This window comes from Hypomesus transpacificus, chromosome 12 (assembly GCF_021917145.1).
Source record: "Hypomesus transpacificus isolate Combined female chromosome 12, fHypTra1, whole genome shotgun sequence".
Taxonomy (NCBI): domain Eukaryota; kingdom Metazoa; phylum Chordata; class Actinopteri; order Osmeriformes; family Osmeridae; genus Hypomesus; species Hypomesus transpacificus.
The window spans coordinates 256,743-284,374 of NC_061071.1; the positions used below are offsets into that span (position 1 = coordinate 256,743).

General features: G+C 46.6%; 3 protein-coding genes across 3 annotated transcripts; 2 read left to right on the plus strand and 1 right to left on the minus strand.

The window, feature by feature from the left end:
• The first annotated feature begins 5,835 nt into the window (after positions 1-5,835).
• Positions 5,836-9,407, plus strand: cpo (carboxypeptidase O). Its single transcript, XM_047031276.1, has 9 exons — positions 5,836-6,058; positions 6,599-6,650; positions 6,804-6,905; positions 7,349-7,453; positions 7,568-7,684; positions 7,940-8,042; positions 8,451-8,650; positions 8,905-8,989; positions 9,135-9,407. The coding sequence occupies exons 1-9, from the start codon at positions 5,991-5,993 to the stop codon at positions 9,398-9,400; spliced, it is 1,098 nt and encodes a 365-aa protein (XP_046887232.1). The 5' UTR covers positions 5,836-5,990; the 3' UTR covers positions 9,401-9,407.
• A 46-nt stretch (positions 9,408-9,453) lies between these two features.
• Positions 9,454-10,631, minus strand: nudt15 (nudix (nucleoside diphosphate linked moiety X)-type motif 15). The gene is made up of 3 exons (XM_047031278.1): positions 10,193-10,631; positions 9,907-10,103; positions 9,454-9,788 (listed from the first exon to the last, which is right to left on the minus strand). Exons 1-3 carry the CDS (start codon positions 10,336-10,338, stop codon positions 9,649-9,651), a joined length of 483 nt encoding a protein of 160 aa, XP_046887234.1. The 5' UTR covers positions 10,339-10,631; the 3' UTR covers positions 9,454-9,648.
• An 85-nt stretch (positions 10,632-10,716) lies between these two features.
• On the plus strand, positions 10,717-27,448 carry LOC124474828 (tetraspanin-7-like). The gene is made up of 8 exons (XM_047031277.1): positions 10,717-10,897; positions 20,565-20,753; positions 21,093-21,167; positions 21,608-21,703; positions 22,058-22,213; positions 22,317-22,400; positions 24,020-24,104; positions 25,544-27,448. The coding sequence occupies exons 1-7, from the start codon at positions 10,817-10,819 to the stop codon at positions 24,086-24,088; spliced, it is 750 nt and encodes a 249-aa protein (XP_046887233.1). The 5' UTR covers positions 10,717-10,816; the 3' UTR covers positions 24,089-24,104; positions 25,544-27,448.
• Positions 27,449-27,632: the final 184 nt, after the last annotated feature.

The following is a 27,632-nucleotide window of genomic DNA, read 5'->3' on the forward strand; positions in this document are numbered from 1 at the left end:
ATCCCCCTTCCATCCCTCCATCCTTGGGGAGAGGAGGAATCTGTTGCGTAACCATTAATGACAGGACTGGAGTGTAAACAGTCTGGTCCGAAGAGGACGTCTGAGGTTTTCTTCAGGACCGGGAGGGAAATGAATATTTTCCTCCATGAGTACGAGCTTGTGTGTGTGTGTATGCGTGTGTATGTATAGGTAAGCTACAGGGTTCGTTTGCTGACTGAAATAACAGTCACCCAGACTGTGTGAGCACTGGAGGGTGGAGAAGTGAAAACAACTCTTCTCTCTTGTGGTTTAGTGCAGCATGGTCTGTTTCCTTGCGCAAACACACACACACACATGCCCACACACACACATGCACACATGCGGGTAACACCTCCAGACACACGAGACCTTCCGCCACAAAGGGAAACACTGCGGGTGACATCATCATTCCGAGACCCCAGATGTGTGCGACCACAGACCGTGTGGCAGTGCTTCCTGGAGTCGTTCATATCGTCACCACAACAACTAAGTGAGAACACGGATTACACACACACACAGACAACCTCAAACTTGTACACACAAACCATCAACATAAAGTGGAATTACCCCCCGACTACAAACCAGCTATGGCACCAAAAACTTTAACAAAATAAACTTAAACTTAAACTTAACTGTACTTAAACCGAGGAGTGAGTTTACCAATTGACATTGGCTACACAGACATCCAGTCTCCCTCTGTGCTAGGGGTAGTCCTTGGAGACAAGTTTGAGTGTCCTGTCTTTCCCAGAAAGGAGAACAACCATGTTCTGTGCTATGTAGAACCGAGTAGGGTTTGTTACGTAACAGGTGAGGAGACAGGATGCTGGGCCTGGACACAAGACCCTTGTAGAGAGAGTTTGTGGGGCACACGAAAAACATCCGGTATCTGCAGCCTTCTTTCTTCCAGCGGAAAGAGTTACGGAAATGAAATGCACTCCGCTCGCCTTCTCTGGCTTCCTTCCATTTCTCTATTGCTTTTTTATCTGTCTGTCTCTTCTAAATCCTATCTCTCTCTCAACTGTCTTTTAATCTCGCTCCCTCTCTTTCACCCTCCACCCCCTGTAGTTAGACTAGATGATGGGCCAGGGTACAAGGAGTTCCCCATCCTCATAACTAAAGTAAATACCCATCCACAGAGCACTCACACACACACAAGCATGCACACACACGCTCACACATACACACAAGCATGCACACACACACACGCTCACACAAGCATGCACACACACACACACACTCTCACACAAGCATGCACATACACACACAATCATGCATACACACGCTCACACACACACACAAGCATGTACATACACACACACAAGCATGAACACACACACAAGCATGCACACACACATAGGCAATCTCTAATGAGGCCTCGGGGGGTGCCTGAGTGTGTGTCAGTGACCCTCTTCTTCTATGGGAGGGTAGCAGAGCAGGGAGAAAGGTGATCGTAAAGAACAGGGTGCATCTGTGAGTCAGTGAGTCATCCTGCTGATGGATGGAGGCAGGTCAAAGTGTTTTTCTCAGACCACTGTAAGGACTTGTCTCTCTGCAAGAACCTGTCTCTCTGCAAGGACCTTTCTCTCTGCAAGGACCTGTCTCTCTGAAAGGACCTGTCTCTCTGCAAGGACCTGTCTCTCTGAAAGGACCTGTCTCTGCAAGGACCTATCTCTCTGCAAGGACATGTCTCTCTGAAAGGACCTGTCTCTCTGCAAGGACCTGTCTCTCTGCAAGGACCTATCTCTCTGCTCCTCCTAATGCAGCTTCTGGCGTGACCTGGGTGAGGGGTGTTAAACGATAAACTCCTTTTTTTTGTAGACCGCGTTAACCTCTGGAAAATCTACACCATGCAGTCATTAAATTAGATGAGAGAGAGAGAGACAGAGAGAGAGAGAGAGAGAGAGAGAGAGAGAGAGAGAGAGAGAGAGAGAGAGAGAAGGAGAAATTGTAAAAACAATGAGGGTCATGTTAATATTCCCTTGGGAATGACAGTATGGGGACAGGAAGTTTATCAGACCATAACAAAACATTCTCAGAGATGTCTACTTCAGTGTTTCCATTCCAGAATCACTATGTTAATCTTGCTAAATTTACCACGCTATCATCGAGAAAACCACTAAATTTACATCCAGTCTCACTCTTTTTTGAAAACCCCAACAGATTGTGTACTCTGCCCAGTGACACCAGTTACACAGCTTGAAGCCAATGAAATGATCCAACAATGGACGTCCCTGCCTCTTATTCGCTCACAGAAGGACCAATAAGGTTATGTTTTCCCAAAAAGTGAACCAAACTTGGCCTGGGATTCAGTCAAAATGGTTCTATCTTTAAGTTACTCACAGCTTTCACAATGAATCACCAGCCATCTCTCTCAACATGTGACCATTGCATCAGCAGCTGTGCGTAATTAAAACTTAGGCAGAGCAACCGGTGGTCAGGACCATTCGTTAGGTCGACAAGATCCCATAAACCTCAGTTTGCTTTCAGAAAAAAATACAAGCCTTATCCCCAGTGTCAGGATACGTGACCCCTCTCTGCACAGATAAGAGCTTTTCACATATACAACCCTCTCTGCCAAGTACAACCATACCCCCTTCTCCCTGTTCTGACAAACTGCAGCCTGGATTGCAGGAGGCTAGGTATGCCGTGTTAGGTACAAGGCTACAAAGGGGGAGGTTGGGTGTTTTATCAGTTTGCTGACTAATGTGTCTCGGGGTAGGCTGTGTGGAGAAGGAGATCGAGAGGGAGAGAGAGAAGGAGATAGAAAGAGAAAGGGGGGGGAGAGAGAGGAGGAGAAGCAGAGAGAGAGGCGGGGGTGACAAACCACAGCTGTCTGGCTGCCTCCATTACTGCGTTTAATGCCCCAGCAGTCTGTGTTAATGCCCCGTGAAGATGTGTAATGGGGGGTGGAGAGGCGAGACGAACACAGGGCTAGAGAGAGAGCGGGATGACCCGAACAACACTCACGGCCGCTGGGCAGGATAGGTTGTGTGACGTTTGGCTCCAGATGTGTTTAAGCACCGCACACACAAACGCACACACACACAAACACAAAAGACGAACACCTGAAAAAACAAAACACACATCACCTATTGTTCTGGTGAGACAACTGGTCCCATATGGATGCCCTTCCCCTGAAAGCCATCCAGGATGGTCCAGGTCATGAATCTGCATTGTCAGGAGAAATTAAACACCCAGTTAAGCTATCCATCTCTCAGAGAGACTAGCTGGACCTCAGTTTTAACTTCCCAGGACTGGTTCTGTGTACCATAGCTGCCAGGGGGGTGAGCACTCACGGGGTTAAGGTTAGTGAGAGATTTCCTGTAAGCCAGCGAGGCTCCAGTGCTGTAGATGCTTTGTACACATTTACATTTAGTCATTTAGCAGACGCTCTTATCCAGAGACAGAATCTGAAATAACTCTCCATATCAAGGTGGAGACTTCACACCCTGGGAGATACACTTTTTAGGAGTATGTCTAAGTATCTTGTGACAGGAAAGGTATGCGTTGAACAGTATGTCCACCAAAACAAAACCTTAAAGAGCTTTTAATGTTCCCCCCTCTCTCTTCAATCACCCCACCTCTTGCGGTAAACCTCCTTCTCCAGTTTCTCCCACAACACTTCCTGTAAAAACACTTTTCCACCCAGAACCCCCACCCCTTTACCCCCAAATCCCCCGTCTGCAAACCTGCAGTATTATGGATATATCCCGTAACAGCTTTTGTGGGGTTCGTTCCTGCATTTCCCAAACCCATTCTGTTCCACAGGCATCATTTTTCACAAGCGTTAACCACACCCACGGAGGGAGCCAGGACTGGTTCCTTATCTGGGGGGAGCCACTACATTTTTGGGTCAGGCACCAAAACGATGATGTAATGGTTTCTAATGGAGCTCCCTGGGGAGCGTGTCTTGGCAGGAGACCCAAGCAGTCATAACACCGCGTCTGGTTTGAGCAGCGCTGTGGAGGGAGACCACATGCTGCGGTGTGTTCCGCTGCAGTCATTGGTCCTTTCCAGTTAATGCTAGAGGGTTTTTACTGGCTGACAAACTGCAAATACGTTAAGTACTGAAGCCTTTCTAAACTTTCGAACTTGGAGAAAAAGCTTAGGAAATGGAGAAGGCACCGCGCACTGGGCCTAGAAGTATCTCTCAACAGATGATGGAGAATCTGATGCCAGATAGACGGGCTAGTCCGGCTAGAGCAGACCATCTACTGTAGTGATACTGTGAGTTATGTGGCTTTCAACCACTTCAGAGTAGTGCTTGATTAGAGACATTTCTTGTGACATTAGATTTCATGACACTATGTCTGCGTTCTCCTGCCTGTGGTGGAATGACAAAATGATGCGATCTTGAACAATAGGTCATATATTCAGCATTTATACAGTGTTTACTATCTATATATACATGCTGACAGGAGTGTTGGCTGTACAGAAAGAACCAAACACATGCAGAATGTGAGCTCTGTACATCTGGATGCATGCTACTGTCTGTGGAAATTGTGTTTTAAGGTTACAAACTCACTTCCTCTTTCATTTTCATATGCCTGGTGTTACTGTAATCTGACCACAGTGATGCCGATGGGGTCAAAGGTGATGTTTGCCTGTCTATGTCTGTGTCTGTACACACACACACACAAACACACACTGTATAGCTTACCCTTAAAAAATATTTTGGAGTATGTAGAATGGATATGACGTGCTCTACTTAGTGCAGTTGTTCACGACACACCTCTCTCATAACATCTGTATCCAACAACCCATGCTGAGCCTGAGAGAGAGAAGAGAGAGAAGAAAGAGAGAGGAGAGAGAAGAAAAAAAGAGTAGAGAGAAGAAATAGAGAGGAGAGAGAAGAAAGAGAGAAGAGAGAGAAGAAAGAGAGAAGAGAGAAGAAAGAGAGAGAAGAGAGAGAAGAAAGAGAGAAGAAAGAGAGAGGAGAGAGAAGAAAGAGAGAGAAGAGAGAGAGGAGAGAGAAGAAAGAGAGAGGAGAGAGAGAAGAGAGAGAAGAAAGAGAGAGGAGAGAGAAGAAAGAGAGAGAAGAGAGAGAAGAAAGAGAGAGGAGAGAGAAGAAAGAGAGAGGAGAGAGAAGAAAGAGAGAGAAGAGAGAGAGGAGAGAGAAGAAAGAGAGAGAAGAAAGAGAGAGAAGAGAGAGAAGAAAGAGAGAGGAGAGAGAAGAAAGAGAGAGGAGAGAGAAGAGAGAGGAGAAACAGAAAAGAGAGGTTCCAGTTCCCTCTTCTGAAACTGTTCCTTCCTGACATCTACTGGTCATCAGTCGTGTTACTCAGGCGACATGCACGACAGGCTGTGTCTTGAAGGTCCTGAAGTGTCCTATTATGTCACGGAAAAAATCTATTGTGATTAGACACGATGTAAAGCCATAAAGGTCAATGAGTTATCAGAACCTTATCACAAACAAGTGTGTCTTGAATTATGCTGCGTGGTGGAAAAATAAACTGTCACTACTGTATAAAAATATTGAATATCATAAACGTTATTGATTTATCAAAGCCTTATCAAGAAGTAGTATCTTGAATCTATTAGACTTAAGAAATTCTTTGCGAAAACGGAACAAGAATTCAAGAATAAACCAGATTGAGTCTGACAACGAATATGATGACTGAGTTGCGCAGAGAATCAAGGCTGCTCTTGGACATACGTTTTCTTCTCGTCAGCATCAGCCAATCAGATCTGCAGGTCCAGTATCTCTGATGTGGTCCTTGATTGGAGTTTATGAAACAAGGCCATTATCATGATAACACTCGACTGTGCACTTTGATTCCTAGTCTCAATGATCTTTTCCCCACACATATTAAACATTAGCCCAGAAGACACGGGTGGGGTGGCGAAGGAGAGTCTGTCTTAGAAGGAGGGCTGTCTTACCGTCTCACACACGTTTAAGTGTTTTTTGTTGGGTTGGTGAGAGAGGCCGAAAGGTTGGTTTGGAGTTAGCAGGTGAACGCTACGAAGCAAACATGATGGCCGGCTCCATTCTGGTGGTTCTGGTTGTGGTTCTACTAGGTGGAAAGGCTTCTAGAGGAAGGTATGTCAGACTGATCATGACTACTTTACTCCTATATGTTGAATGTATGCACCTTCCTGCCAAAGTAAATTCCTTGGCTGTGCAAACTTTCATGGCGATTAAAACCTTTTCTGATTCTACGTATCAGGAAGGACCTGTATACTCACATAAACTATGTTCAGTCCTCATGTCTATTCACTTTGCCTTTAATACACCCCTAAGTGTTAACTTAGCCAATTAGCTTAATTAAGTCCAGAGATTCTTCAGTTCATAATAATAAATTATGAAGAAAATCTTATTCAAAAGTTAAAACAGTGGCGATTTCTTAATGTTATCTGCCCTACAGCCCTGTTTTAAGAAATACCCTGAGAGGATCTGGAAATCATGTAGACTTAAGGGCAGTTAAAACTAATTATGTTTTCATTGTCTTAGAATTTTTTCAAAGACCATTTATTTTTCAAGTACAATTCATTGTTGAAGTGAATTCATTTATCCGAGTTACTTTGGTAACTATCAACAAGTAAATCATGCGTCTTTATCTCTGTGTCATCTGTATGACAGTGTTGTAAAAGCAGAGAGCTATGATTACTACAAATACCACCCTATGGAAGAGGTGAGATCGCTTACACACACACACACACACACACACACACACACACACACACACACACACACACACACAGAGGAGAACACACATGGCAACATGCACACACACATTCAGGAACACACACACCAGCCTGAGCCCTTACATTGCTCCTCTCCTCAGATCAGCGCCTGGATGCAGGACATTGAGATGCAGAACCCTGGGGTTGTGTCCTCCCAGATGTACGGACATACCTACGAGAAACGGAACATCACGCTCATGAAGGTACAAGGCCACGCTCCCATTAGTTGCTGACAGGAAATTATGTTGGATCTTCTCCTGAGATAATGTATTTTGAGATCTGAAGTGTTGAGATCTGATGTGTTGAGATCTGAAGTGTTGAGATCTGATGTGTTGAGATCTTAAGTATTAAGACGCAATTAAATATCAAAAGAAACAAATACACACATTACTTTTGATTTAAATACATTGTCATTGTAATTTTAACACATGCAAGATACAAAGAAGTATAACTATCAATCTACAGTAAATGTCAGACATTTTGAGAATTTACATACTATTTAAGCACAATTTGAATACCTACGCTATAGTGCTGCATGATACATAATTGTTGGCCAACATTTAGAAGTCCACAATCATAGAAAATACAGAAAATGTGTGTGCATGTTTTAGCTGAACGGTTTCTCTCCTTTTTTGTGATGTTTCAGATCGGCCTGAGTTCCACAGAGAGCAAGAAGGCTATCTGGATGGACTGTGGCATACACGCTCGAGAGTGGATATCCCCTGCTTTCTGCCAGTACTTTGTTAAAGAGGTGTGTGTGTGTGTTTGTGGGTCCATTTGTGTGTCTATGAGCCTAAGAAACTGTGAAATGTGTGTGATATTCATCCACCTCCGCATTCAGATAACTTCCACCCCTACTGTGTAGATTCTCCGAACCTACAAGACAGATACCAAGGTGAACGAAATGTTAAAAAATCTAGATTTTTACATCACCCCAGTGCTGAATGTAGATGGCTACATCTACTCTTGGAAAGACCCAACAGTGAGTATCAATTTTGTATACCTCCTAGATTCACGCTCACTCTCTTCCAATTCATTCTATCCCCACTGACTCCATTGGGGTTTGAGTGTGTCGTGTACAAGGATAACAGCGCCCCCTGTTGGTGGACTATAGTCTCCACTGTTTCGAGAAAACCCACAAACCTTGGTGTGCAGCCACATAGCCAAACACACACAGGATTAGGAGGATAAGGAAGGGTATGTCATTTCCCTAAAGTGACCCCTGTTGTCTCTGTAGACCAGGCTATGGAGAAAATCCAGATCCCCAGGACCAGTTGGCTGTAATGACCCTCTCTGCTACGGCACGGACCTCAACCGCAACTTCTACGCTAACTGGGGCAGTGAGTATCACAGTCTAGGACAACAACAGCAGCAGAAGACAGATGCAACTACAGCCATCGTAGTTGATTGTAGCTTCATAAAGTTTGAAGTTACTTGTGTAACCATGATCTGGAAGCAGAGATGATGAGTATTTGATGAGGACTCTACTTTGCTATGCTCTGCTTTAATCTACTCTGTTTTCTATGTGCTTCTTTGTTCTCCTCTCCACTCTTTCAAAGTTTCAAAACAACTACAAACGTTTTTATTGTGTGAGAAGTTTCTGAAAAAAACTTTTGAAAAGTTGACAACATTATTGGACGATCTTGTCTTGTTGTGCTTGAAAATAATTTTTCGAAAAAAAGTTGAGGAGATTTACTTTTTGGGGTGTGTGTCGTGTGTAAACTTTGTGTGGTGTCTTTCTTGTGCAGTGGTCGGGGTGTCTAGGAACTGCTGCTCTGAGGTGTACAACGGGGTCAGAGCGCTTTCGGAGTCAGAGGCCGTGGCGGTCACCGACTTCCTGGGGAGCGGGACTGACTTCCTGTGTTTCCTCACCATTCACTCCTATGGACAGCTGATCCTGGTACCCTACGGCCATCCCAACATCAGCGCACCCAACTACCCTGAGCTGGTACGCCCTGATGCCAGCGAGTATTGGGAAATCAGCCGTGACTCAGACACATGGTTCAGATTAAGTCGCCTTTTTCAAAAAGTGAAACCTACTTGTGGCAGTATCTTTTACTGGGATGGGGACAACTCAGTGGTGGAGCATTTAACTACACACAACAGGCTGAAATCCTCTTTGTACCTTGCATTGGATAAAAGTTCCTGCTAAATAAATCCTTAATAAGCGAGGTGTAAACTGCTGTTATTGTTGTTTTTCAGATGGAGGTGGGTTTAGCAGCTGCTAAGGCCATTAAGGGGGTCCATGGAATGGACTACACAGTGGGGACTTCACCAAATGTGCTCTGTAAGTACAAGGAAGTGGCGATGACAAGACAACGTCCCACAGATCATCCTTACTTTCGCCTTACAAAACTGGATTTCTAACACTGTTGGCTAGTAAAAAAAAACTGTTTCTCTTCCATCCCTCCCCCTCTCTTTCTCTTTGCCAGACCCAAACTCTGGCTCGTCCCGTGATTGGGCGCGATTGATCGGCATCCCCTACTCCTTCACCTTTGAGTTGCGGGACAAGGGCGACCACGGTTTCGAGCTCCCTGCGGACCAAATCCAGCCCACTTGTGAGGAGGCGTACGCTGGCACCCAGTCCATCCTCACTTACGTCCACGACAAGACCTTCCACAACGCCGCCGCCACCGTCACCCTCTCACTGTGGGCAGCTCTAATCGTCGCCTGGGCCTCTACTGCCACCCTACTGTGAGACAAGTACTGCAGGAAAGTTTGAGTAGGCCTACATGGCACTGCAGCAAACTTGGTATTCAAACTTCATATTTTAATATTCACTATGTGCTTTGAGTGAGACAATTTGCATACCATAAACGGGTAATTTGTAGACCTACTTTGAAATAAAACGGCAGAAATATTTATTTGCACTTTACAATTCATTCAAATAAATGAATAAATCAATGCTTTGGACTCGCCAGTGTGGTTGCGTTGTGTTGCCAACTGTCACTGGGAAGTTGCGGTGGAGTTGAGGTCACTCTCACGAGTGTCTCTGAAAGGCTGGTAACCCTGTTGTCTCAAGCAGGCGAGGGGAAGGAAGAGTTCATCTTCTGGGGGAAACTGGTCCCACCTAGTCCAAGTCCAACCTAGAAAAGTGAGTTAGCGTGCGAGAGAAAGGGCAAATACGTAATTTTGGAAGCAGTTCTACCGCAAAACAGGTCGAAAAACGGAAAACAACAGGGAACATCAGGGCTCTTTGCTCACCTTCGTTCTTTTCTGGTTCCAGATTGACTGGCTCTCCTGGACAACTGGGGTCCAGTTCGCCTTGCATGATGATAGTCACATAGTGATAGTGCTCTTGTAGTTTGATAGAGTTCACCACGGAGGCGAAACGTATATTTCTCAAATGCAGTCCTGCCTCCTCCATCACCTCCCGTCGTGCACACTCTTCCCACGTTTCTCTGGGGGAAAATGTTGTCATTTATAATCAAGAATTGTATCAAACTGGAGCCTATAGCCTATAGGCTAACAGTTCAGAGGCACAGCCTACCCAAACTCTAAGTGACCGCCGGGTAACTGATACGTTCCGTTTCCAACTAGACTTTTCCTCTTTCCGACGAGGACGCAGTAAGGTTTTGCTAAATCTGTGACCAACACTCCGACTCCTACACCGGGGCGCTGCTGATCTTGTGTCATGCTGTCGGCGCCGGTGGGAATTAACTTGACCGCTTCCAATACACAAATTTGGATTCTGCTCTGATTGACTCTTCCGGGTGAAGGATTTCATAATAAAAGACCATTGGAAGCCAAACAGTGCAAAATGAATGTCTGGGGTGCTGTGTCTGTCATTAATTTAATTGTTGGGCAACTCTTATTCTGTTTGGAGGCAGAATTGTGTTCAGGGTAATACTGGAATAGGCAAACAACCATAGCTAACTCCACGGTCAACAGTAAAATGCCGTTCATCTTTTATCACTTACATGCGAAATCCGCCAGATGGCGCACTGGCTTGGGTGTACAGTGGAAGAGCAGGGCCGACAGCTAGGCAGCGTTTATTCCTTCGCCAGTGAGACGAGCGACTGCGCTGTGTGACTGCGGAGGCTCACCAGAACTCAACCCAGTGGAGAATCAAAGCAACGCAGTCTGAAAATCCCGTACTTCATTATACTGTAGTATGGCATCTAGGAGGATGGAGACCAAACCATTGATAACCTGCCTTAAAACGCTCCTGGTCGTCTATTCCTTCGTGTTTTGGGTGAGTGTGCGTGAGTAGACGGTTGTAGTTGTTCTATAGGTCTTTTGAGGACTGTAGTATTTTCGGTTTTAGTATAGTGGAAAATGTTCATAGAAAAACGACAGTTGTGTGCGTGGTTGGTGCCATGAACAAGTGCACGTTTGTGGATGGCAGCTGTTTATAGGCCTATTAGACAGTTACATGATTTAAAACATCGTCTCACTGTTGTTTATTTATAGCTCGTAAAATACCCTTTAAAAACGTTCGTATAGGCATGTTGTCTGTTCCCCGGTTTTATTGTTGACGAATCTGCTTTAACTCATAACTTGAGCTACGGCTCTTTTTTCCGCGTCAAATAAACGGACAAATTGTTTTCTCAGCACCTGTGTGCGACTGTTGTTGTTACGAAAAGCATCATTCTACCCATTTGTGGCAGCATGTTTCCCCCGTTATTGAAGCAAGCGCTAACCAAATCCGCAACTGTTGAACGGCACCGCCCCAGTTGAGCGCCCGTTTTCTGAAATGTAAAACGTGCAATATAGCGGGTTATGATGATAGTAGTGTTTTTTGTTTGGATCACTGGCCAAGTGTTCTTTCAGAAGAAAATCCTCTCCGTTGCTGATAATTTTAAAGCCGAATCAAAGACTGCCTGTAAAATGTCAGATTAATTTATCTTCAGATAAAAAAAATATGTTTTATTAGACCTATAACTGTAGAGGACACTTATGGCAAATTGTTAAAAGGGAGGTGCTTATCTTCTTTTGAGAATGTTTAATTTGTCCTGCGCAACTAATAGCCCAGGAATGGGTCTCCCTCAAACCCTCAGCCATCCAAAATGGAGTCAGTATGTGGGGTAACCAGGCCTCAGCCCTGGGCGAAGTAGGCTAATAATCGGTTGGTCCGAAATTCAAAAGTTGGTCCGAGGATTTACATCAACTGTCACCAGGGCATGAAACGCTTTTAGCTTGCCATCTCTTTGTTCGTTGAAACTGTATTTATCTGATTTGTTCTTTGTTTTCTTTGCATTAAGGCCTTCCACATGTAGCCTACACTTTTAAAGCATTTAAACCACCAAATCCTTTACCCTCCTGCCATGCTGTCATAACTGCAGTTATTAACCCTCCATTAGATCAATTGACCTATTCTTGTTACCAACCTAGATAAACAAACAATTTTGGACGAGGACAGGGTTCATGGGATGAAGAGTGCCATATGGTCAGCCTCTTTGTTGTGGCTCTGCTGAAGCCAGTCGCTCCGCCAGGGCCAGAAGGACAGAGATGGACAGCAGAGATAAACAGAAGGGTTAACAGCGTCCCTTGTTTTTCCAAATACAGCGTTTGGGGAGAGAAGGAGGTTGTGTGAAGCCTTGTGTCCTGTCTGTCAGTTCTGCTCCCCTCAGCCTTCCTCCTCCACCTCTTCATACACCCTCCTCCTCCACCTCTTCATACACCCTCCTCCTCCACCTCTTCATACACCATCCTCCACCTCTTCATACTCCCTCCTCCTCCACCTCTTCATACACCCTCCTCCTCCACCTCTTCATACACCCTCCTCCTCCACCTCTTCATACACCCTCCTCCTCCACCTCTTCATACACCCTCCTCCTCCACCTCTTCATACACCATCCTCCACCTCTTCATACACCCTCCTCCTCCACCTCTTCATACACCATCCTCCACCTCTTCATACTCCCTCCTCCTCCACCTCTTCATACACCCTCCTCCTCCACCTCGTCCTCCTCCTCCTCCTCCATCTCCTCCTCCTCCTCCTCCACCTCCTCCTCCTCCTCCACCTCGTCGTCCTCCTCCTCCTCCTCCTCCTCCTTCTCCTCCTCCACCTCGTCCTCCTCCTCCTCCTCCACCTCCTCCTCCTCCTCCTCCTCCACCTCCTCCTCCTCCTCCTCCTCCTCCTCCTCCTCCTCCTCCTCCTCCTCCACCTCCTCCTCCTCCTCCTCCTCCTCCTCCTCCTCCACCTCTTCATACACCCTCCTCCTCTTCTTCCTCCTCCTCCTCCTCCTCCTCCTCCTCCTCCTCCTCCACCTCCTCCTCCTCCTCCTCCTCCTCCTGAAGTCTGAGTCGCTCCGCTCGTTGCTGCACCTCTGCGGTTTGCGCCGCTTGGCTGCTGTGTGGTGGGTGGGTTGCATGGACGCAGTGGAGGCAGCGAAGGCTGCTGTGTGGTGGGTGGGTTGCATGGAGGCAGTGGAGGCAGCGAAGCCTGCTGTGTGGTGGGTCGGTTGCATGGAGGCAGTGGAGGCAGCGAAGGCTGCTGTGTGGTGGGTGGGTTGCATGGAGGTAGTGGAGGCAGCGAAGCCTGCTGTGTGGTGGGTTGCATGGAGGCAGTGGAGGCAGCGAAGCCTGCTGTGCGGTGGGTCGTTTGCATGGAAGTAGTGGAGGCAGTGAAGGCTGCTGTGTGGTGGGTTGGTTGCATGGAGGCAGCGAAGGGCGGTGAGCAACACAAAGAGGAAGTTTGTTGAACATTGCTGTGCAGGAGTTGATCCTAGCTTGGTGGGGGAGACCCATAGTTACAGACCTTAATCTAAGAGTCTGCTTTGCTAAGTGTGCTTGCTCCATGTTTATATTGTCCACAAATGAGGAATCAAGAAAAAAACTTAAAGTAAAAAAACTTAAACAAATAAGCTTAAGAAGTGCAACTTTTGTTTGAACTTATCTCTGAACACAATCAAACATTAAAGTTTAATGTCTCATTCGGAAGCCCAATGATCACGAGAACATCACGAAGTACACCTCTTTAAGATTTCCATTCAGATGTTTGGGGTCATAGGTCACATCGGCAGAGAAAGGTCAGCTGGTGGCTGCAATTAGGCTGCGTTTGAGGAATTCCAAAGCGGCAGGGATTCCTGCCATTGTGTGAGACAGAAGCACATGCTGTGGGCTGGTGTTGAAGCTGTTAGCGTGCTGCTGATAATGAAAGACGGGTTATAATTAACTGCTAGCTAGGGAGGGCATGCCAAATTCTTCACTCTGTGACTGGTTACCTGGTGTGTGGACGAACAAATGGAAGGGGTGGACAAGTAACGGCGTCACTGTCACACCCTGGCTTCATAGGTTCGTGACATTCATGAAGATGTAGTACAGCGTTTAGATATCCTCCTCTTCTTGTTTGGCTATGAAAGCCATGTATCCAAATCTGTTTATGTCTGCAAAGCCGGACTTCCAAATCCTGAAACGGTCTGACCTTAATCTTTTGTTTTCAGTGTTTTCGCTGTTCAACACATCTTTGTCGGGGGGTTATGTCAGTAATCAGTGTCATCTGTGAGTCACTGCAAAGTCCTTTGTGACATTGCTTGTACTGAGAGCTTTACAGATGAAAAAAAGCTTTGCCTGTATGCCACAGAAACCCCAGCTGTCATCCACATGTGCAGTAGTAGTCACCATGAATTACTTTGTTGCTTTTCTTGGTTATTTTCCAACAAAAACCTTGTGTGACTTCCTGTTTCCTGTCATCGCTCAACACCTTCGACACCCTCGTAGCTGATGTGCCTTCACCTAGAAGTCATCAATCATCTATCTCTGGTAGTCATAGCAACCCGCCAACCCACCAGAGGCCTTTCCCTGCTTGGCATGGGGTTACGCAAGAGCACATCTCTCTAAGAAGTACTGTACCAAACAACTGCTTCGCTTAAGCTGCCAAGACAACACCTCATTGGTTTATATCCGTTTTTTGCCAAGTTTTCCAGCAGTCGCGGTCAAACACCAGGCCTTGGACATACAAGGCTATGTACATTTACATTTAGCATACGCTCTTATCCAGACTGTAAGTAAGTACATTCCCGAGGCAAGTAGGGTGAAGTGCCTTGCCCAAGGACACAACGTCATTTGGATCGGCCGGGAATCGAACTGGCGACCTTCAGATTACTAGCCCGATTCCCTAACCGCTCTGCCACCTGACTCCTACAAGAGCACGAGCATGTACAAGAGCACACAGGTGGTCTTCTGTGGACACTGAGGATATGTCACTGTGCCGCTAGGTGAACACACAGCTGTGAGACAGGACACATTATGAGGTACACTAAATGCTCTGATGTTTGCTCGCCTGTTGGAGCGAAAGCTCGATCATGTGTTCAGGCTTTTATGGCAAGGACGTGTGTGTCAAAACCTTTCAGCATTTTCACTCAATATGTTTCCAACAGTCCTTTTTGTTGATGTGAAGGGATTCAAGGTTTAAAACAAAGCAGTGGAAAGAGGGAGAGCGAGAGGGACAGAGAGAGAAAGAAAGGAAGAGGAGGTAAAAAGGCCGTTAGGTAATCAGCCTTGATAATGGAAAATTCATTGGCAGACTGGGGTAGATGCCATGTCTGAAGTATCCAATCTAGTTTACGTTATCTCAACACTCTTAGCATAAACGACCCTGGATAATGTATGTGCAGGTACATCAAGGCGCCTGTGGATATCATCGAAACTATTAAGCTTCCACGATTACTGGTTAGCCACACAGTCAAAGCACTGTACTGGCAGCTTGTCTGGGTCACAAGTTCACATCTGGCAGTTTGAATTTGATTTAGCAGGTGAAGAGCTGGCGGGGTAGAGTAGAGTAGTCACCTGTCGCGTGGCAAATTCACAGGGGCCCATTGGTGATGGAAAAAGAAAATGGCACTCAGTGAAGTGTTAGAAACCCGTACAGCTGTTGGCTAACAGCCAGGTCTTGGTCTGATTGGTTGGTTGTGAGAGCAGGGAGGACGTTAGTCAGGCTGAGGACAGGAGCAAGGCAGCAATGCCGCCTCCGGTGATGACGCCGCTCAGCCGGCTGCTGAGATTGTCATTGTTGTCATGGTGACTCGCTTTCTCTCCGGCTCGTTGGGCCGTGCTGAGTGCGTTGCCTAGCACTCTGTTGCCTAGCGCAGGGTTGCTGGAAGTATGGCATTTTTCCTACTTCTGAGTTTGAGGTTGAAGAGGATCAGTCAATGAAATAATCCTGTACCTTTCTTTTCAAGGTATCCCTTATTCTGAAAAAGCCTTTTTTCTCTATCCCAAATCTATTATCCCTGAACTATCTCTCAATCGTTTTTCTGTCTAATTTCATGAAATCAATTTTTTTGTCAGTGGACAAAAGTGGTCTTATTCCCATAAATATGATAAAACATCATCCCTATGACTGTGTATCACTTATAGTCTTAGAGATGATTCTCTGGCCTTGTTAGATTCCTTCTTCCACAACGCTGATGTACGAATCAAAAAACGTTTATCCAATCACTCCCATTCTCGGTTCCCATCCCTCTGTTGTCTTCAACTTCGTGAGCACACGGTCAGCATACCCAGGTCAGTGGTCAGAACGCCTCCCACTTTCAGAAACATACACAGATGCCAGGCTGGGTTTGTCTGAAATAGCTATTATAAAGGCCTGTTAGTCTGGTTGAACATCATGACGTTTTTACTCTTCCTCCTCCCTACCTCTCCTCCAATGCTTCCAATACCCTCACCCACATAGACACACACCTTTCTGCATTCTTTTTTGTTTTTACAGGAAAACAAAAAAAACTAAAAGGATTGAAATCTGTGTTCGTTTGAAGCCTGTTTCAAAGCCACTGTTGGCGACGCAGCGGGGCCGAGACACCGGTCCTCTTTGAACACCATGTGTCTTGTCATCAGAAATGCTGAGAGGAACAGAGAAAACCCTTTGAAATCAAACATCCTATTTCATGTCTGCCTGGTTCCCCGTGTGTCTTCCCCTGGTGTGGGGAGATGGGTAGAACCAGAGACACACGTAGGGGGGTTGCCTTACTTTTGAAAGGGGCTGGATGAAGGTAGACACACTTTAATGGGTTCTTTTTTTTCCAGGAAGGACAAGCTTCCAGGCAATGACCTCCACACCACACTTGGTACTAACACGACTTCTTGTCAGAGGTTTTTGAGGAATTTTCACACAGAAGAACAGTCAACGGGTTCTAAGTTCTCTGCCTGGGCGCTGCTGAGAGTTCTGGCTGGCTTTCTCCAGGGACCAGTGCTGGGCTGGACTGGGGAGGGTAGAGCGGAGACTAGTGTTAGGCTGGGTAAAGCAGGGACTACATTTAGTCATTTAGCAGACGCTCTTATCCAGAGCGACTTACAGTAAGTACAGGGACAATCCCCCCGAGGCAAGTAGGGTAAAGTGCCTTGGCCAAGGATACAACGTCATTTTGCATGGCCAGGAATCGAACCGGCAACCTTCTGATTAATATCCCGATTCCCTAACCGCTCAGCCATCTGACCTCCCCGGACTAGTGCTGGGCTGGGGAAGGTAGAGGGGAGAGCGGAGACCAGCATGGCCCACAGGCGTCTAACAAAGCCATCCCCTGATGAAGTGGAGCCTGAGAGCTCGCAAAGATTTTCTCATTACAGTAAAGATAAGGTGCCTGTAGGCATGGGTGTGTGTCTTGATGGGCTCTTTAGTGTCTCAATAATCGAAAGGTTCCCCCCTATTTGAATGCAGTATCAATACATTGAGGTGTGTTGAAACCGTTACTGCTGTAGTCAATACAACAATAGCATTCACACCAGAAGGTTATTTAAAGAGGGTGTCAGTAGCAATTACAATGTCAATTAGACTTTTAGACTTTTTTTTTTTGTATTGTTCCGCATGTTAGAGTTTTACAGGGTTTTCACAAAAACTGTTTTCAGCTGAGATGGAGGATGTTTGGAACATTGGTCTTTTCTCTGTTCACTCATCCATTTCTCCATTCCAGCAGATGGCAAGATCAGCCTCACAGGACTGTACCTCATCGACTCACACCTCCTCTTCGCATGAAAACAATCACAGTATGAATCCTGCTTTGCTTTTTAAGGCTCAACAGGCTGTCTTAAAATCTGGTTGGAGATATCGAAATACTAATTGAAGTTTAAATCGATGGTGATGCAGTAAATAAATACAAGTCAAGAATGGTTTCTCCTTAGTTTCACTGGCCTTTTAACCAACAATAGTTGACAGGCCAAGAACAGGAAGTGATGGGATATCCTGATCTAGGAAGCTCCAGTAAAATGTGTTATGTGTTGTGTAGGTTACAAACATCTCAGTTGAGACTCACAGCTGAACTCTCTAACACAAGATGGCCGATTTCTCCACCCGTGCTTCTTTCGTATCACTGTTATCTAAGATTTCAATATTTCTGTTCGCTACATCTTCCCCCTGGCTCTTGGCCCCCAACACACACACACACACACCCCTTCTGACAAGAGTAGGAACCCCAGCTGCTAGAACATGGAAGTGAGGAAAGCCCCTTCTCTCCCTGGGCCCTGCAGACAGCCGGATGAATGCTTCATGCTGCTCCTCTGAATTAAATATGAGGTGCGTCGAGGAGGGAGGGAGGGAGGACGCTGGGATTGGCCGCTTGTTCTCCAGGATACGCTTTCTGCTGTTCCTTTGAGACTCCGGGTAGAGAAGAAGCTGTGTGGATGATGGAGAGAGTCTCGTTAATGTAGAGACTTCCTTACACTTTCTATGTCTCTCTCTCCCCTCTCCCATATTTGCTCTCTCACACGTATTCTGTCTCTCACTCTTTTCCTTTTCTCATTACTCCCACCTTCTCCTCATCTCTCACGCCATCTTTTTCCTGAGCCAGTCTGTCTGTGATTCACTCCATCTGTGACAGTGTGGCTCCCCTCCGAACCCTTCTCTCTCTCACACTCGCTCTGTTTCCCAGATGGGTGGCAGGGAGACATATAGACAGACAGACAGACAGACAGAGGAACAAGTAAGGAAGGCAGACAGGTAGTCAAGAAGACAGGCAGGCAGGTACTGTAGGAAGGTTGTAAGGCAGGGAGGCAGAGCAACAGACAGACCCGTGGACAGGCTTGCAGGCAGACAGCAGGGAAACAGTCTGCTCAGTGTGTCAGCAGTTCTCTGACGCATCACCAGACCTCCGCAGAATCACCAACACCTCTGCTAGATGCCAAAGAAGTCAAGCTTTCAAACTGGTATTTAATCCCAGATTTTCCCTCCGTCAAAGATCACTGTAAATGAAAATGTCTAGACAGGATGCAGGATGCCTTCTCTGTAGTCTCCTGCTATGAATCTAGACATGACCAACCAGTCAACCAGCCAGCCAGCCAACCAGCCAACCAACCAGCCAGTCAGCCAACCAGCCAACCAGCCAACCAACCAACCAACCAACCAACCAGCCAACCAGCCAACCAGCCAGTAAACCAGTCAGTCAGCCAACCAGCCAGTCAACCAGTCAGTCAGCCAACCAGCCAGTCAGCCAACCAGTCAGCCAGCCAGTCAGCCAACCAGCCAGTCAGCCAACCAGCCAACCAACCAACCAGCCAACCAGCCAGCCAGCCAGCTGTATCTGTGTCACACATTCATTAGCATGGCCCTGTAAAAGGCCTGAGTGAGGGAGGCCAGCCTCTCCATCTCCCTAGAGAGGCCAGCCTCTCAGTCTCCCTAGAGAGGCCTCCATCTCCCTAGAGAGGCCAGCCTCTCTGTCTCCCTAGAGAGGCCTCCATCTCCCTAGAGAGGCCTCCATCTCCCTAGAGAGGCCTCCATCTCCCTAGAGAGGCCAGCCTCTCTGTCTCCCTAGAGAGGCCTCCATCTCCCTAGAGAGGCCAGCCTCTCTGTCTCCCTAGAGAGGCCTCCATCTCCCTAGAGAGGCCAGCCTCTCTGTCTCCCTAGAGAGGCCAGCCTCTCTGTCTCCCTAGAGAGGCCAGCCTCTCCATCTCCCTAGAGAGGCCAGCCTCTCCATCTCCCTAGAGAGGCCAGCCTCTCCATCTCCCTAGAGAGGCCAGCCTCTCTCAAAGAGCGTGGATCTAGCAGTCTGTTAGACTCATCCCCTGCCAGTCCTGTTTTCTCTCCATTGATAACATGATCGGTTATAAAAATGACTTCTTTTTAGTTTTGTTTCTGCTCACTTGGTTATTTTGCTGTCATTTCAGATTTCACCCATATCCCTCACGTGCCCTATCAGACGAATGTTGCTAACGACTTAAATATGAATATTAATGGGGGACTGATTTATCATTCGTGGGGTGAAACCCCGTGGAGCCTTCTCCTCCTGGGGCACACGAGTATTTGCTTTGAACAATCTTGCGGTCTCCCACAGTGAATACATTAACCCACTTTTTACGCTGTTTTTATTTGACAATTGCTGAGGTTTTTTTTTGCACCAAAACAAAAGACAATGTTTCCATACATATTCGTAATCGTAAGTTAGATGAAGGTAGATAATTGTATAAGCAATTTGATGGTAAACGTTCGAACTGGTAAGAGACCTGCTGCGCTAAGGTGAACTGAAAACATCAGTGTCACTTTTTTCAGAGACGGCAGCTGGTTTTATCGACTACAGCGCCATCTGCTGGTTGAATTGTATTTTCTTACTACTTCGATTGACGGTTATCTTTCTTTGCCTTCAACATTTTCCTAAATGATGGCTCAGGAAAACAAGTGAAGCTGATTTAATTATATTAAAACTGTAAACCACGGGCAACATCTGAAAGCAAACAGAATCTCTCTGAAATATTATTGTATGAATAATAATGTTAAATCAGGGTACTGGATCACTGAGCGTGTAATTATGTGGTGGTTGTAGGCTAATTGTCTCCTTCGGGTGCCACCAAAGGGCTGGGGATATCCACAAAACCTCTGATGCCATTGCCGCGTAGTCATAAAGTGCACTGAAATGACTCGCGAGTCTAATATTAAATAATATATGTGTCTTCTTCCCCTACGTTGTCACCTCTCCCCTCCTGCTCCCCACTAGATCACGGGGGCGATCCTGCTGGCTGTGGGGCTATGGGGAAAGTTTATGCTGGGCCAGTACATCGCTTTGATAGCTGACAACTCCACCAACGCTCCTTATGTCCTCATCGGCACTGGCACCTCCATTATCGTCTTCGGCCTGTTCGGCTGCTTCGCCACCTGTAGGGGGAGCCCGTGGATGCTAAAACTGGTGAGTCCAATTGAATGTAATCTAAAAAGCGCCGTAGATTTAATATGAAACTTCATACGAGAGGCAGCAGCAACAATTACATGTTTAAACAGGTACCGTTATTGCCAATAATTATAATTGTAAAACTCCTATCAATCAAGAATATAGATATAGGCCCAAAGGCCGCTTTTTGAGGGGGTTGTAAATATATTCTCCTAATATTCTCTATTGGTTGAAACTGTTGCCTGTTTATCCTAATGTACATAGTTTCCCAACAACTCTCTGGTCTACAAATGAAGTAAAGTAAGTCTTAATTCCTGACCCATTTCTTTGCTGATGTGATACCCTCTCTCTCTGCAGTATGCCATGTTCCTGTCCCTGGTGTTCCTAGCAGAGCTGGTGGCTGGCGTTTCTGGCTTCATCTTTCGTCATGAGGTTGGTGCCCAAGAATGCTTTGGGTTGAAATGTCTGTGTCCTGTGTGTTCACCTGTGTGTGTGTTCACCTGCGTGTGTGTTCACCTGTGTGTGTGTGTTCACCTGCGTGTGTGTTCACCTGTGTGTGTGTTCACCTGTGTGTGTCTTCACCTGTCTGTGTGTGTGTCTTCACCTGTGTGTGTGTGTGTTCACCTGTGTGTGTGTGTGTTCACATGTGTGTGTGTTCACCTGTGTGTGTGTGTGTTCACCTGTGTGTGTGTTCACCTGTGTGTGTGTTCACCTGTGTGTGTGTTCACCTGTGTGTGTGTGTGTTCACCTGTGTGTGTGTTCACCTGTGTGTGTGTGTGTTCACCTGTGTGTGTGTTCACCTGTGTGTGTGTTCACCTGTGTGTGTGTGTGTTCACCTGTGTGTGTGTTCACCTGTGTGTGTGTGTTCACAGATAAAGGGGACGTTCAAGAGGTCCTTAAAAGAGGCTGTGCAGAACTACAACGCTCAGGATGAGAGGAGTCTGGCTGTCGACAACATGCAGCGCAGTGTGAGTGACACACACACACATAACCCCTCACACACACACACACATAACCCCTCACACACACACACACACACAACCCCTCACACACACACATTCTCTTACCCCCCTCCGCCGTCCTCACACACACATCCTCTCAAGGGTAAACTGAAATGTCATGTTGACTGACAGAAATGTTCTCTCCTTCCACCCTCTCTTCCTCCCCTTTCTCTTATTCTCCCTTTGTCTCTCTATCCCCCCTCCCTCTTCCCTCCCTCCCTCCCTCCCTCCCTCTCTCTCTCTCTCTCTCTCTCTCTCTCTCTCTCTCTCTCTCTCTCTCTCTCTCTCTCTCTCTCTCCCTCTCATCCCTTCTCTCTCCAGTTGCGTTGCTGCGGGGTGCTGAACTACACCAGCTGGTTCACCAGCATATATTTCCCCATCAACGGCATCCCTCCCAGCTGCTGTGCCAGTGTCTCCGACTGCAGCTTCCTGGACCTCCGCAACGCCACCATCGCGCCCAGCAAGGTCTACCAGCAGGTCAGACACACACACACACACACACATGCTCCCACATGCAGCCATGCAAGTACACAGTCAAACACACACACACACACACACTGACTGGTGTTGTATGTTGCAGGGTTGCTATGAGCTTGTGACCTCCTTCATAGAGACGAACATGGGCATCATCGCTGGAGTGACATTCGGAATCGCTTTCTCACAGGTTGGCTTGTGACTACACATTATATCCCACTGCAGGGCCTGTCAGTCATAGGGTTCAGGCGACACCCCATAATAGACGTCACACCCACAGCAGGAGTGTGATTGTTGTAATCAACACTACAGGTATGCAAACTCATGCACTCGGACGAGCAATTAACGTATTGTGCTCATTAATGTCAGAGCTCGACCATTTCAGATTATGTAGATTTGCACTTCATCAGAGCCAGTTTTTGCGTTCAAAATGGGGTTGATATTATTAAGATAAGCCCCCGCACGTATATGCATACGCCAAGCGCACCATTCCAAGTCCATAAACAGACTTTCATACACGGACACCCTGTCCTCTAGATTCTCTTTATCCTGCCTATCTTTCTCTCTTTCTTTTTTCTGAGTTCCTCTCTCTTCCTCTCCCTTCCTGTCTCTCTCTCCCCCTCCCCTCCCTCTCTCTCACTCCCCCTCCCCCTTCTCTTCCCTCTCTCTCTCTCCCTCGGTGTGTGTGTGTGTGCGGACGCAATTGTTACCTTCCGCTGAGGCTGACACGCTCGATCAGTTCCCTCGGTGCCGCTCGTCGTCACGGCGACCCCCTCCATTACACTTAATGGGCCGTGGGAGGGGGGGGGGGAGCTCCATCCCCGCCCGCACCGCTGCCGATCGCGGAGGAGAGACAGAGGGAGGGGGAGGGAGATGGAGAACAGGAAGGAGGGGGGAGGGGGTGGGGCGGTGTTCTGCGACCTGCAGTGGTCCGCTCATCCGCCGCCCTGAGCCCGTTAATTGCACCGTTAAACGCTATCTGGGGGGAACGGAAAAGGGAGGGGGTGGGGGGGAGAGGAGGGAGGGAGGGAGGAAGGGGGGGCGGTAGATCAATGACACCTCTTAGCCCAGCAGCCGTCTCTGCTTTAATGCAGCTTGTCCCCCCTCCTCCCCCGCCCTCCCCTCCCCTACTCCCCCCTCTCCCCCTCTCTCTTTATCCTTCACTGGCGCTTGAGCTGCGCCTAGTAAAGCCCATTCTAGCGAAACCCCCAGGGACACACACACACGCACGCACACACACATTCACACAGAGTAGGCTCAGAGAGGAACTGTGGACGATCCTCACTTTATCAAAAAATATCTAGGATTAATCTAGTTCTTTTTAAGATGCTTACGCTATGATTATGTCGCAAATTAAATTGATTTCAGGGATTTGTATGAACCCCTATGAATGGAATGCTTGGATGGAATTCTTCTTTTTCGTAGCATATTCAAAAGGTTACTAGTTGCCTTTGGTATTACGGTAGGCTACAATTGTTTTACCTATGTTTTGATGGATTGTGTCCTTTTAAAATAGGCATATTTTAATTTGAGGTGCCTGTTATCTTTCTGCTTCCTTCCTCTCTCTCTCTCTCTCTCTCTCTCTCTCTCTCTCTCTCTCTCTCTCTCTCTCTCTCTCTCTCTCTCTCTCTCTCTCTCTCTCTCTCTCTCTCTCTGTCTCTCTGTCTCTGTCTCTGTCTCTCTCTCTGTCTTTCTCTGTCTCTCTGTCTCTCTGTCTCTCTGTCTGTCTGTCTCTCTGTCTCTTTGTCTGTCTCTCTCTCTCTTTCTCTCCCTCTCTCTCTCTTCTGCTTCTCCTCTATTTCCCCACAGATGATTGGTATGCTGCTAGCTTGCTGTCTCTCGCGGTTTATCACTGCCAACCAATATGAGATGGTGTAGCGTGTTGAGAATGCCGGTGAGTCCCTCACTCTCACACACACACACACACACACACACTCACACACTCTCACACTCTCACAGTCAAATGACTCATATAACTCATACGATCATACATTTTCATGATTTAACGTCAGAGAGAGACGACTTTAATGGAGGGGTGGAGACAGAGAGAAGAGAGAGAGCACGGCAGGAAAGAGAGATGAGACGGACAGATAAGAGAGAGGAGGGCGCCCGTGTGTGTGCGTGTGTGTGTGTGTGGGCGCCCGTGTGTGAGTGTGTGTGCGTGCGTGTGTGTGATTCACAGACCTCTGAGGGTGCAATACAACCACCCCACAGGGCACATTGAAACCACACAAACACCACCCCACCACACTGGGTTATCACACGCTCCCACCTTCCCCACAACCCTCCTCTAATTGGCCGACCCTGACTGCGCCGCTGTGGAATATAAATAAAGCTGTTTGCCTTGCAATTAAACGCACCGATTTATTACCAGCAGTTGGCAGGGCTGTGTGCTGCGATAATGCTTTAAAGAGCTAGCGGCCCCGTCTCCCTGCCTGTCTCTCCCTCGTACGGACACGTCAGCTTAGCCTCGGCGCTAAGCCTTGTAACATTAACCCTCGTAGCGTTCAGCCTGATATAATTTAAACCTGATTGCTATCGCCAGCTACATGTACAGCCTAACAATGTGTAGCCTGGTCAGCCGGTGTCGCCAGTGTCTGGAGCAGAACAATGTGCGAACATGGCCAACCCGACTGGAATTGTTTTGTTTTTTTGCTGACATTGGGTCGGGCATGTGTGGAAACGAAAGAGCCTCTTTGTTCATGACAAGGGACCGATCTGCCGGCACAGGCGGTGCGTGCCAACCACAGGCCGGGGCTCGCTGCTGTCGTTGGCAGGTTTAACCAGCCGACAGAGTCCCATCGCTGCACCCGCCCTGGGAGAGAAAAGGGAAGCACCGCGCTCCTTCTAAACCTGAGGGATGAGGACGGCTGCCAGCCTGCCAGCCCATGTTACCCCCGGCCATCCATCACACTTACACACCCCGGTAGAAGGCAGAGATCCAGTCATTAGGGTAGACGGATGGGAAACCCTCCTCAGCTCCCCAGAGAGGTGGAGGTGGGGGTGGGGGGGTGGGGGGGTGGGGGTGGGATTATTCATGCTGGGTTCCAGGTGACAGATATGCCTTCCCGACAGAGTATGGTGGGGTCTCTGTGGTTAGATAGGAAGTTGAGAACGTGCACACACTCTCTCTCTTTCTGTCTCTCTCTTTTTTCTCTCTCTCTCTGTCCGTTCTCTGTCTCTCTCTCTTTCTCTCTCTCTCTGTCCCGTTCTCTGTCTCTCTATTTCTCTGCCTCTCTCTCTTTCACACACACGCACATCAACAGCCGCAATAACAAGTGAGTCTTTGGTTTGGTTCCTTTATCTCTCAAACTGTTTCCTTTACCTTTCCAGGGATGTGAGAGGAGAGGACGCCGTCACCTTGGAAACACGGGGGACAACAGCTCCCGAAGCTAGCACACTCCATTCTAACTTTAACGGTTATTTCTCTCTCTCCTTCCTATCTCTTTCCCTTTTTCCCACCTCGTTTTTTCTCTCTTCACTCTCTTCGAACACATCATTCCTTAACGTGCAGTCGTACTATTTAATTAGCCTGCTTTCAAGACCATATCTCTCAGAAAGACGTTCCAGTTTGCACCCAGTATCTGTCTGAGACAGACAGGTACTCATAGCCATGCATGTAGAATTGGAACAACCGCAGTGCTGCTTTGTAATCTGTACGTTACGAAATATTTCTGAAAAGGTAACTTGGAAGGTGTTTCAAAGATTACATTTAGACTTGCTTAAATTGGCTGTATGACTAAAATATAAATTATAATTGATTACATTTTTGAGATGAGGTAATTGAAATAGTTGATACTTTCGACTGTACCGTACTGTACATTTGTTGCTTAAATATCACCCCACACACACCATGTTTGCTTCTTGTGGAATAAAACACATTACAGTGAATCACAACATCAAGTTTCAATTGACCGTCACTCAAAATAACCTTGTACAAGTCGCTTTTCTGTGGACTGTGTATTCTTGTTGATTTCTTTTTTTAAATGGTTATTTTGTTTTTCCTCTTTATATCGTGAGTCCAGTACAGTGATATCAGCCCCTCCCTTCTCCAGTGCCTTCTGTTTTTGGTCACCGCAATCTCACATTGATGTTGAATTTACCAACTTTCAAGCAAAATTTACGCCTTTTACTTTCCCCTATTCATTTTCAGGGGGCACGTTAAGTCCCTCCTCTGCTGGTTGACAACAGTAGTCTGCTAGGTTGTTCTCAACTGAATCATTCATTTTACTTTTAGATTTACGACTAAAAGGATTTAAATATAACTTTTGTACACAATGTGAACACCATAACGTATAAGCCTGAAATATTTATAACATATTTTGTTTCTAATATAATATCAGGTTATTTATTTTTTACTCCAATTTTCTTTAATTGGCAATAACAACAATCCGACAATCGTCAGATTAAATTGTATTTATTTATTCATTTATTTCAACTAACAGTTGACATCTAGTTGCCCCTTTTCTAATTATCCAAAAAAAATAAACTCAATGCACATTTTCATAACAGTGATTTACACAATATGAAGGGTGTCTCAATCACATCTACAGTAGACTCAAGTAAACTCAAATAAAAGTCAGAGAGACGTAGGGCACATTCAGGCTCCGACGTCACGCACAGTAACGGCAGACCAGAAAGACTTCCGTGTTCAGGAGCGCATGAGAGAAGGAGGGACTGTGTAACTGACGTGACTGGTACTGGTACACAGGTATGATTAAACTGTGATGTGAGTATGGCAGGTAAATGGTTTCAACACTTTGGGTTAGATTGTCATATTGGCTCGTTAGAAGACCGATTGTCAATGGAAGATGTCCATTGATGACACTTTATAGTCAAAGTAGATGTCATAATCTGTGTCTGCGAATCTTTCTCTTAATCTCTGTGTATTTACATTCTATTTAACTGTTTAATATATTTTTGTGAGGGTGGTGGGAGTCCCACCGTGGACGGGGTGCTGAACTCTAAAGTCGTCACTGTTGTTATGGCTATCCTTTGGTTTTGGTGAATCAGTGTTATTTAACAACAACAAATATTAGGATACTTTGACCAATAAGCAAATCCTTCTCAGAATCCGAAATTGGACAGATGAAATGATAGGACTTTGTACAAAGGGAAAACACTTTTTAAAATGCATTACCAACTAGCATGCAAACCAGTGTATGTTGATATTGTAAACAATTGTGATCTCTATTAATAAAAAACGGTCATTACAGTACGTGACCCTGATGTCTGATAGCTCGTTGTGTATATTTTAAAATGCCAGACTCGTTGCCTCGAAAACATGGTCAATTCATGATTTGCCCAGACGGCGGCGCTAACATCCACCAAAAAAACGGTTCTGTTTGATGAATCATGGGCTAAAGAGTTCCGGAGAAATGTCGATGTCTTACTTATTAAAGTAACTATGCCTGTTCTGATT

What these genes read in the sequence shown, in the direction of transcription:
- LOC124474828 (XM_047031277.1), top strand. Translation starts at nt 10,817, where the DNA reads ATGGCATCTAGGAGGATGGAGACCAAACCATTGATAACCTGCCTTAAA. An exon ending in GCCCGTGGATGCTAAAACTG is followed by an intron (nt 20,754 to 21,092) that starts GTGAGTCCAATT and finishes CTCTCTCTGCAG; the next exon opens with TATGCCATGTTCCTGTCCCT. An exon ending in GCTTCATCTTTCGTCATGAG is followed by an intron (nt 21,168 to 21,607) that starts GTTGGTGCCCAA and finishes GTGTGTTCACAG; the next exon opens with ATAAAGGGGACGTTCAAGAG.
- cpo (XM_047031276.1), top strand. Translation starts at nt 5,991, where the DNA reads ATGATGGCCGGCTCCATTCTGGTGGTTCTGGTTGTGGTTCTACTAGGT. An exon ending in GGAAAGGCTTCTAGAGGAAG is followed by an intron (nt 6,059 to 6,598) that starts GTATGTCAGACT and finishes TCTGTATGACAG; the next exon opens with TGTTGTAAAAGCAGAGAGCT. An exon ending in GCCAGTACTTTGTTAAAGAG is followed by an intron (nt 7,454 to 7,567) that starts GTGTGTGTGTGT and finishes CCTACTGTGTAG; the next exon opens with ATTCTCCGAACCTACAAGAC.
- nudt15 (XM_047031278.1), bottom strand. Translation starts at nt 10,338, where the DNA reads ATGACACAAGATCAGCAGCGCCCCGGTGTAGGAGTCGGAGTGTTGGTC. An exon ending in GGCGGTCACTTAGAGTTTGG is followed by an intron (nt 10,104 to 10,192) that starts GTAGGCTGTGCC and finishes ATTTTCCCCCAG; the next exon opens with AGAAACGTGGGAAGAGTGTG. An exon ending in GGAACCAGAAAAGAACGAAG is followed by an intron (nt 9,789 to 9,906) that starts GTGAGCAAAGAG and finishes TCACTTTTCTAG; the next exon opens with GTTGGACTTGGACTAGGTGG.